Source organism: Gadus chalcogrammus, chromosome 6 (assembly GCF_026213295.1).
Source record: "Gadus chalcogrammus isolate NIFS_2021 chromosome 6, NIFS_Gcha_1.0, whole genome shotgun sequence".
NCBI lineage: Eukaryota > Metazoa > Chordata > Actinopteri > Gadiformes > Gadidae > Gadus > Gadus chalcogrammus.
The window spans coordinates 8,934,785-8,945,064 of record NC_079417.1 but is presented as its reverse complement, the minus strand read 5'-3'; the positions used below and the strand labels follow the sequence as shown (position 1 = coordinate 8,945,064).

Genomic DNA, 10,280 nt, shown 5'->3' with positions numbered 1-10,280 from the left:
TTTTTTTTTACATACTGCATACTTGACATGGAAAAAGAAACCCAGAAGAAGCTTAAAACTCATACAGGAATGTAGCTGCCATTTGTGTTGCTTTGCTTTTATTTTGCATCGTAGCTCAAAGTTACCATCCACATTTTGGAACGTGGACAAATTTCTCCATGAAAACGAATAGCTCCGAAGTTTTGAGTGTTGTGTATATAGTGTCTATGTGTGTTTTTGTGTGTGTGTGCGTGTGTGTGTGTGTGTGTGTGTGTGTGTGTGTGCGTGTGTGACTGAGATAAAATTGAAGTGTTGATCAACTAAAAAGGAAGTGAGTGACTCAGGAGAGATATGGAAAACTAACAGTGCTATCATCACTCTCACACACACACACGCACGCGCGCACGCACGCAGGAGGGATATGGAAAACACACACACACACACACACACACACACACACACACAGAGAAAAATGTCACCAGCCTCCAGTACTGCTGCAGAACCAAGTACAAAAGGTTCTGTACCAAGTACAGAGCCTTAAAATCTCTCTATAATTATATTTATCGTTTGATAGAATTTCCTAGCATTGTTGCAGTGAAAAGATCAGAAAGAAACGCTGAGGGTGTTAAAAGTATCGCTCGGAGCGAGGTCTTATCGAGGACTTATCGAGGATAGGACATCTAGAGCCCCACAACTCCGCCGCGTGATGCCGTGAAACCGGTCTGGACCCCTCAGGACAGCGTGGGAGAAAGACATCAGAGTAAAGTACAGCACCAGGGCGTTTTGCAGTAGTTCTTAAAAAGTGCTTTTGAGTCAAACTCAAACTCTTTACCAATATCGTCCGCAGATAGTCAAATCTGTTTCTCTTATGCATTTGTTCCACTGTGAACTCCAGGTGTAGCGTGAATAGCACCTGCTCACCCAGTTCCACAGACTATATAGAAATGTACACAAACATTGGAAAAACGATGTGTAGCATTCGAGCACTCACTTCCTACCGCCGATCACAAACATGAACCGCAACCCAGAAATACATAGTGTGGAAACTAGGTCATGCAGTTGTATGGGACAAAATACATGGGCGAGGGAGGGGATAGGGGCGACTGAAAGACCTAGTCCAGTATAACCTAAGCTTGATTAGCTGATAGATGTCTTGCGTCAAACAAGGAATGATCAGTAAAAATCTAAATGCCTGCGGATCTCAGCTTTTTGAGTACGACCTTACTAGAGATTTTCTTGATTATAATATCAATTATAATTATACAGTAATAAAAACATTCAAACAACTGGGGAAGTCACCACGCACCTGATAGTCTAACACATGTGACATAGAACAGGCCTCTCTCCTAGCCGTGTCCAAGTACCATTCCCCGGACGCCTCCTACCAACTACTACTTGGAAGATTCCGGAAGAGCGTGAATGAGATGCCGCCAAAGACGTGATCCAATAGCTTGGTCCGGGATAACAAGTGCAAACCCTCACGATGTACAACCCCACACCAAAACCAGTTTCCTGGTTTGATTCCTGATTGGCTGGCTATAGTTAAAGGAAGATGGATTGTATGTCGTTTTGAAGTGGTCTTTGCGCTGCTTGGACTGAAGATGACATTGCGTGCCGTGTTTCTGTATTCCAATGACTGTTCAAGTCATAAGTCGGGCAAATAGTATGCAGCACCATGTGGCGAGATGTGGTCAGTGGGGGAGGGGTCAAAGATCAAGGGTGGATCGTTTGTATGAGGCAGACTACTGGAGGTACAGTACTTAAAAAAAAAAGTAAAACAGCATTTTTTTATAATTACACATTTACACAGAACAGCTAGTGAACTAGTGTTGCTGTCACTCAGAATATTACAAAAGACAAATAAAAAACCTCAATCAACTCCCACCACGACCTTCTCCATTTGAGTCATTATTCTTTAACAGTTAAATAATTTTACCTAAATATTTAAATATTTACATTTTTATCTCTCTTGAGAAAATTTCAATGAACAAAAATCAAATCAAAACAAAAAAAGAACAAATCAACAACAACATACCAAAAACTAAGCTTCAAGTTGTCAATAGTTGGCTCTTTCTTTTTCTCATTTAAAATCAAGGTTAAAAGTGCTTTTATAAAATCTTTTCTCATGTATGTACAATTTGTATTCGCTATATCAAATGAAACACAAATGAAACCTCAAAATATTGACAATCATCATTAGCATCATTGTATAATAAATAACAGATTGTAAAAAAAAAAAGTTAAAGAAACAAAACTAAAATGGGGACGGATTGTTGAAGGAAAACAAGGGGGTGGATTCAGGGTTCCTCTGACCTCATCAGCGACCTGTACGTCATTGCGGTTTATGGTCCTAACAACAGCAAGTGAGCTCCACCGATCCACCACGAGTCCCCACAACGGTGTTGTGTGGGGACCGGGTGTGTGTGTGTCTCAGGGTCCCCACAACGGTGTTGTGTGGGGACCGGGTGTGTGTGTGTCTCACTGGGCCCCAACAAGGCCCCTGTGATGGACCAGTGTGTCCTGCGCTGGGCAGAGAGCTCTAGACTGCACTGAATTAGCACCAGGATCTGGACCAGCATTGAGGCGATTATCTCGTGTCCATCCAGGAGCCACTGGGGGAGGGGGGTCTTCTCTCAGAGCAGTTGTCCCCTGATATGTGACCTGTCCACTACTAACACCAAGAACCCAATAGCCGCAAGGGTCCGCAAATGGAAGATCCTTTTTGCGATGCATCTTCCCACCGAGATGAAGGCATCCCCCCACCCCTCCCAAACACACACACACACACACACACACACACACATACACACACACAGACACACACACAACAGACAACACTCTTCAGCCTCCCAGTGTGCTGATGGTTCTACAGTGCAAAGTGTGAACGTTATGGTTGCGTTGATGAGTTGGCTCGATGATCCCAGGCGACCCGACGGCAGTCCACTCAGTGTGCAAAAGACGCCTCCGCCTAACCCCCCAACGGTGATGACCTACCACTGATGACCTAAACGGTTCCTCTAAGCACCCTGGACCGCCACAAAATGCTGGACGGCAGACAGAGGGCATTTTGATTTCTAGGGCTCTCTGGGAGTTGGTAAATTGCCTCAAACCATTTGCCATCAGAGAGGACACGCGTCAGTCTGCTTCAAGATGACAGCACCGTGCAGAGAAGACCGGGCCCTTTAGAGAAGGTCAAGTGTTAGGACGTCAGTGTGCACAAGCCAGTGTATGCGTCGTGTGTTCATGTCTCTGTGTGTAAATGGGTGAGAATGTGAGCACCTATGACCGTGGGTGATTATGAATGTGTATGTGTGTGTGTGTGTGTGTGTCTGTCAATTAAGAACCAATGTGTGTGCGTGTGTGTGTGTGTGTGGGTATAAGAGAGATTGTCGATAAGCACCATGTGGCCAATTTTCTGAATCTATTGGGATCAGCACCAACTCAAGCAGAGTGGGGTGAGGCCCCACAATGCAGAGAGAAAGCCATTTAAATGAGCGATGTTCACCCTCAAAGACTCATCTAGCACCTTGGCCTCTATATTTCTAAGGAAACCAAGAGATGGTTCTGAAAACCATATGCATGATGATGCTGCCTCCTAGTGGCCAGAGATGGTACCAACAGTAGGGCAAGGATCTGACCCTTAAGCTGCTTTCAGACCGCCGCGCGGCAACTCGCCGCCTCCATTCATTTCAATGAGGGAAGGGCGGCAGAGGGGAGGCGGTTACAAAAGGTGCTGTAAAGCAGGAAGTGGTTGCCGCCCACGTGAACGCGCACAGATTTTGCCCTACCGCTCAGCTTTCCCCGTGTTGAAACTTTCGGCGGCAGCAGCAGCAGCCGCTTTTGAAAACGCCTGGCCCTTCACACCGTGTGCAAGCACCTTTAGAGAGCAATGCAATGGCACATAATTGCTTGCCTGCTTGTGTGCACCACATTTCAAAAGGAGTTCCGCAATGCCCTCTAGTGGTGATAAGATGAATTCCTCCATCCTACTGGTTCACATTGAGAAGCCGGGAATGCATTTGTTTGTATTAAGTGCACCATGGTCTGTGTCTATACCTGGTTCAACTCCTTACAAATCAGAGCCATGCATCCGTCTCTACCCACGCTCTTTTGACAGGGAGGTGGGAATCGCAACAGAATTAAGTTAAAAACAATATTTGGAAAATTATTCAGTGTTTGGCAGATAAAAAAACAACTGATAAATGAAGCATTAAAATCAATTCATGGTGCATTCTCAGCAGGAGATAACACACTGCTCTGAGCAAACTCGCAATGACCGTGAGAGCCGAGGTTTTTATGAATGAGCACCCATGAACAGCATCAAGGGACAGAGAGACTGACGCAGCGAGGCCGTATAGACAGACCTCTGCAGAGGGAGGAGAAGGAGCACCAGGTGTGGTTATAGAAGGTGGAACAACCACCTCTGCACCACAAGAAGTAGAATTATCTAAAAAGGGCTCAGGACAGCAAACATGATTCCAGGTTCAATTCAATCATGCCATTAGCGGTGATGTCAATGGCGAGCTCCGTGTTAGAGCGGTTTACAATGTGAATCTTTGTCGGATCCACAAGTTAAAATGTCTTGTGGTGCAGAGAGCGGCTCCAACTCCACGAGGAAGGTAAAAGAAATACAAAAATAAAATCAAACGAGAAAACGAAACGAGAAAAATTTGGAAGGCGCTTTTTCAAACATAAAAAAATACAAAAAACAATTCCGTCCGATCGACACAGCATCAACATCAACATCATAGTAACAACGCAAAAAAAAAAAGAAAGTCTTCATAATGACAATAATAATACCTGTAATACCAACATTGACAGTAACAATAGCAACCATAATATTGATAATAATAGCAATAATTAGGATCATAAAAATTTGATGGACGATGAGAAGCTATGGAGTTCCTCCCACGACCACGAGAGGATGAGCACCACAGGCAGTGTCCGTCGGCACGAAGCCCAAACCGCTGCCTGACATGAGGTAAAAAAAAGTCTGAAAACTGTCCATCCTCCCCAAGGGCGTCCGCCGAGGGGGAATTGTTGGACCGGAACCGATGTCAGGGATAAACACACCATGTTCCCAAACCCCCCCGCCCCCCCCTCTTCGAACCACCAACCTGGGAAGGATCACATGGTGTCTCCGCCCTCACACGAACCGGCTGTAGGGGCCCGTGACCTGGGTGAAGGCGTAGGGAGACACAGTGACAGTGGAGGTGGTGTTGAGCGTGGGAGCCAGCCTCGTCACGGGCCCCTCCCTCTTGTCCAAGGATAGTCCGAGCCCCGGGCCTGTCCTCACGGGAAGACCCTCCAGCTTGCGCTTCTTCCCCAGGGCCTTGATCTCCTCCGCGGAGTAGCCCATGAGAGCGGCCTCCTGCTGCCTCTGGAGGGCCTTCTCGGCCAGAAGTTTCATCTTGGCCTCCCATATGGCCAGGCCGTGGTGGGGCTGGTTGAGGTTCTTGTGCTGGTAGAAGACCAGAGAAATGCGGGTGGGGTGCGACCGGTCGGGCCTCTTCAGCGGCGTGGTGGCGTGGAGCTCCCGCCGGGCGCACTCGATGAGGACCGACCCGTGGGCCGGCGCCACCGCCACCCCGCCGATGTTGGGGTCCAGGAAGTTGTGCTCGCTGTCGGAGAACACCTCGTCGTCGTCGTCGTGGCCCTTCATGCTGTCCGCGTCGCTCTCCGCTCGCTCCCGGCCGGGGTCCCAGAAGGCCTGCTCCGACTGCTGCAGGGAGTCCGGGAAGAGCCGTCCCTCCGGGGCGGGGGAAGGGGTGCTGCCTGCCGCCGAACCGCCGCACGACTTCCAGGCGTTCTCCTGGAGCCCGAGGGGCGTAGAGGAGCGATTCTCCCCGGCTTTATGCCACATCTTGCCGGGGTAAGCGCCAGCGGGGTTACCGTGCTTCAGAGCGGGGTTGTACCCCGCGGGGTCCATGCCCCAGGCGTTGGGCTGGGGACTGGGAGCAGGACTCGGCCAGTAGCCGGGAGTGCCTGGACGTGGGGTGCCGGGTTGGGGGGTTCCTGGGTGAGAAGTGCCTGAATGTGAATGCGGGAGACCCGAGTGACCGATGCCTGCTTGCGGGGTGGGAGGGCGGGGGGTGCCGGGCTGCGGCGAGGGAGACGGGGACGGAGGTATTTTGAGTGAGGGTGAGGGGGAAGGGGCTGGCGAGGCCATTGAGGTGTTTGAGTTTGGGAAGGAGGTCCACTGCTGGGCGTAAGGAGATGGAAGCTGCGGTGGCTGCTGGTAGGACTGCTGCTTGTTTGGGGTGAAAGGCGAGGTCCCTGGGCCCGGCCTGGGGTTCCCATGCTCGTCCCAGCCCAAAGGGCCAGCGGTGCTGCCTGGCATGTGGCCAGGCCAGGCACCAGGCTGCGGAGTAGTGCTTGGTGTGTTGGGGGCCGACTGGCCGGGCGTCGTTCCTTCATACACAGGCACGTCCATGGGCTCCTGTTTGATTTGCGGGTTGCCCCTGTTGGAGTGCTCGGAGGAGACGGAGGACGGACGGGACTGGTCGCACTCCGGCTGCTGCTGCTGCTGCTGCTGCTGCTGCTGGGGGTAAGCGCTGCGTTGGTGGGTCACCTCCGGGTGCTGCAGCTCAGGATGTCCCTGGGGGCAGGACTGCGCCAGCTGGGCCTGAAGGCTCTGCACGTCGGGCTTCTTGTCCTCCTGGACACCCTTGGAACCCGCCTTGGACCAAGCGCCTCTGATCCCCTCGTAGGTCCTCATTTGAGGCCGGAAAAGTGCGTTTTGAGGGTAGTTGTAGTAGCCGTATGGCAGTGCAGTGAGATTGGGGTGGTAGCCATTGACCGGCCCGTTGGGAGATGGCTGGTCGTTGGAAGGGAGGCCTCCCCTTGCATAGAAGGCTGGGTGGGGGTAGACGTTGTAAGGGTCTGCCTGTGCAGGGTAGCCTTCCATAGAGCCTTTAAAGTGCTCCTTCTTAATGATGGGCTTCATCTCTTGTTTCACGACTGCTGTATGTTTAAAAGAGTAGAAGTAAAAGTTACTAAAGAGCACTATTCATCTTAATAAAAGTTAACACTGGTGCTTAATAAAATGTTGATATACATTTGGTTACGGCAGGCAGAGTTCATGTTTTTAATCGATGTAAATTAGACTTTGATGTGAAGTAATTGGACAGCCAAGTAAGCTGGATACGGAGTGGGTGAAAAACTCCTTAAAAGTGTGTGTGTGTGCGTGTGTGTGTGTCACTACCTTGAATTTGCAACATTTTGCAACAAATGATTCTAAATCTGCCCATACATCAGAATTGTGCGGTTTTCACTCGCTACAATCTTGCCTCTGTGGCTGCTGGTAATTCAACCACAAAGAAGTCAAATCTACAGGGCTATTTTCAGCATAATGTTGTTGTTTTTTTTGACGGCTCCACATTTAAAGCTCGTCATTTGGCTGATCCTTTAATCACAGTGAGGCTGGAGTTAGTCCAGCGATCTGTCCCGGTGTCTTCGTACAAAAGAACAGGACAGATCGCTGGACTAACTCCAGGATAACAAAATGTCTATTTAGTACCTATAGTCTTTTTGAACATCACATTGTTTAGTTATGAATCCTATCTCATACCTGTTTTATTGCCTTGAGGGTGCGGCGAGCCGGCCACCACGCGCTCCACCTTGACCACCGTCTTCTCCGGCGTCTCCCCCGCCGCCGCCGCCGCCGCCTGCAGCTTCCCCTTCTTCTTCTCCGACGCCGCCTTCTTGGCCTCCAGGCGCCGCTGGCGGCAGGACTTGGCCGGCTCGGGCAGCTTGCGCACCTCGCGCCGGAAGGCCTGCAGCACCTGCAGGGCGCCCGTCTTCATCTTGAGCCGCTGGCCCTCCTCGCTGCCGAACTCGTCGCAGGTGGAGATGCGGTAGAGTGGCAGCACGTGGAGCTGCTCGTCCTCGGGGAGCACGCCCACCTGCCGGTTGGCCTCCTTGGTGAGGGTGCACACCTGAGGGAGGACGGGAGAGGATTGGTTGGATGGGGACCTTCCTCGAATGGCTCATTCAAGATTTATTTTTGCATTTTTATGCTTTATGATAGTGAGATAGGCAGGAAGGTGTGGGAGACGGAGGGAAGGACATGCAGAAAAGGACCACAGGCAGGAATCAAACCGGGTTCGCTGCGATCAGGACTAAGCCCATGTAGTACGCGCTCTACCCGCTGAGTCACTGGGGCGCCCATGACTCAACTTTAAAGAGTTGTTTGAGAAGGGTTAGCTTTGCGTTGCTGAACCGGTGGCAGCAGTCGCCCCCCCTGGGCATCATTGAGCAAGATGCCCCGACACCTGACCTTCCGTTTAATGACTGAATGATGAATTCAATCAGTAGGCCTTTGAAAGAAGCGTCTGCTGAATGACTGAGTTACTAAGTGGTAAACAGTAGTGGAACGTACCACTGTGCAGCCGTTGGAGAGGTTGTGCTGGTCCTTGTGAGAGTGGGCACAGAAGTCCATGCAGGCGGTGACTCCGGAGAATGGCTTGCCTTCCTTCAGACCCAGCCGACACTGGGGAGCACTGGACTCGGTCAGGCACTGGCGGAGAGGACGAGAGGACGGGGTTAGAGGTCATGGAAAGGCTAAGGTGTGTTGAGATGAGTTTTGGCTGAAAAAGTAAACTTCTATTCAATTCAATTCAATTCAATTAGATGAAGTGATGATATTTGTCCATAAGATAAGCATTACTCGCATTGCTCGGTAATATACATATATTTATTTATTTACATCTAATTAAATATCATGTCAATAAAGATGACCTTTATCAATCCCAGAACTTCAATCGGATGTGGACGATTTTGGACACAAATATTAACTCGATATTCATTTGGAATACCTGCAATGAGTGTGTGGGTGTGCGTCCGTGATGGTGCGTGCGTGTGCGCACGTGCGTCTGTGATAGTGTGTGTGTGTATGTGTGCACTTCCACTCACCTGATTGCTGAAGGCCTTGGGAGCGAGCTGCTTGTACAGCGGGGCCACCTCGGTCGCCAGCTCCTGGAAGTTATCCCTGAGTTTGTCTTCCTGTCGATCACAACACAACCCAGTCAGACAACGACGACAACACGACAACACGACAACACAACATCACAACAACACAACAACACGACAACTCGTTGGTAGGAGGAATTGCTGACCATAGCAGCAGATGTTGGGATACTTTATTAATTAAGTATCAATTGTAATTTGACCGGATATATTATATTTGATACTTTTTTACCTTGACTGAACTTTATCAATAAAAATTAACATGAAGAATAAGTACACACAAATAAAGATGTGTATTAGTATGTACGCACTTATTGTAGGTTGTACGTCCTGACACTTAAAAATAGTACTTAGCACCGTGTAGCGTATTATCTTAGCCCTCGTTGTTGTTACATCTTAACTGAACCGACAGCGATATATTGTTCGATTCCCGACCACTGTGGGGACGACTTTAGGGTACGGTCGGGGTACCTCTTCGGGGCGCTCGCCTTGCAGACGGAACTTCCGGGGGATCTTGCTGCGGGCATACTTGCAGCCGTTGAAGTACATGCTCCAGGAGCAGCCGAAGGAGAAGGACGCGCCACAGGTCTCGGAGTCCCGGCCCTGGCACGCACACGTCCGGCTGCAGGGGGCGACAGAGAGCGTCAGGAACAGGCATTTGACGCTTTAAGAAGGCGTTGGAGCTGTGGTGGTGGAACGCTCTGTAAACAATTGTTGGTAAGATCCCAGTACATAGGTTGTGGACAAAAAATACACACCTATACAGAATGCATACAGACAGAAACATGTTTTTTCTAGATAAATCTCAATTGTCGACACGGCTGCGATTGTCTTGTCTTTTACCACCATTCTAATACCACTTAAACACAATAATATTCATGCATATACCTTTTTTTCTCCAATGATGTCAAAATAGATTTCCCTACCATCAGCGACTGCAATGTTCAGTGAGCTTAACTACTTTGGCTCCTTGTTCCTTCCTGCTATTAATTAATGAAGGAGAAGCTTTTAGCCGAAAGCCACTGAACTCAGACACACGTCATTAAGGAACCGCGGGTGTGGTGTTCCCCCCCACCCCCACCCCACTCACTCGTCATTGAGGCCACAGCGGCGGCTGGTGGGGTTGCCGAACTGCGTGAGCGACTCGGAGAGCTCGCGGTACAGCTTGTCGCCCAGCGCGGCGGGCACGCCCTCCCAGGCCATGATGAGGATGATGATGACGGCGTTGGCACAGTGGTGGCCCATGCGGTGGCGGACCAGACACATCAGCTTCTCCGTCTCGCTGCCCCGCCGGACCACCTGGAGCGGGGAGGGGGAGGGGGAGGGGGGGGGGG

The 10,280-nt window shown here is 50.1% G+C and overlaps 1 protein-coding gene across 3 annotated transcripts in view; it reads right to left on the bottom strand.

Annotated features, from left to right (window-relative positions):
* Positions 1-233: 233 nt before the first annotated feature.
* tet3 (tet methylcytosine dioxygenase 3) overlaps positions 234-10,280 on the bottom strand; it is a 38,759-nt gene continuing 28,712 nt past the window's right edge. For all 3 annotated transcript variants that reach the window (XM_056591799.1, XM_056591800.1, XM_056591798.1), the window contains 6 exons: positions 10,037-10,245; positions 9,418-9,568; positions 8,893-8,982; positions 8,360-8,497; positions 7,550-7,916; positions 234-6,942 (listed from right to left, as the gene is read on the bottom strand). In XM_056591799.1, coding sequence (XP_056447774.1) covers positions 5,126-6,942; positions 7,550-7,916; positions 8,360-8,497; positions 8,893-8,982; positions 9,418-9,568; positions 10,037-10,245 — 2,772 coding nt within the window. In that variant the 3' untranslated portion in view covers positions 234-5,125. The remainder of the gene's footprint in view (positions 6,943-7,549; positions 7,917-8,359; positions 8,498-8,892; positions 8,983-9,417; positions 9,569-10,036; positions 10,246-10,280) is intronic.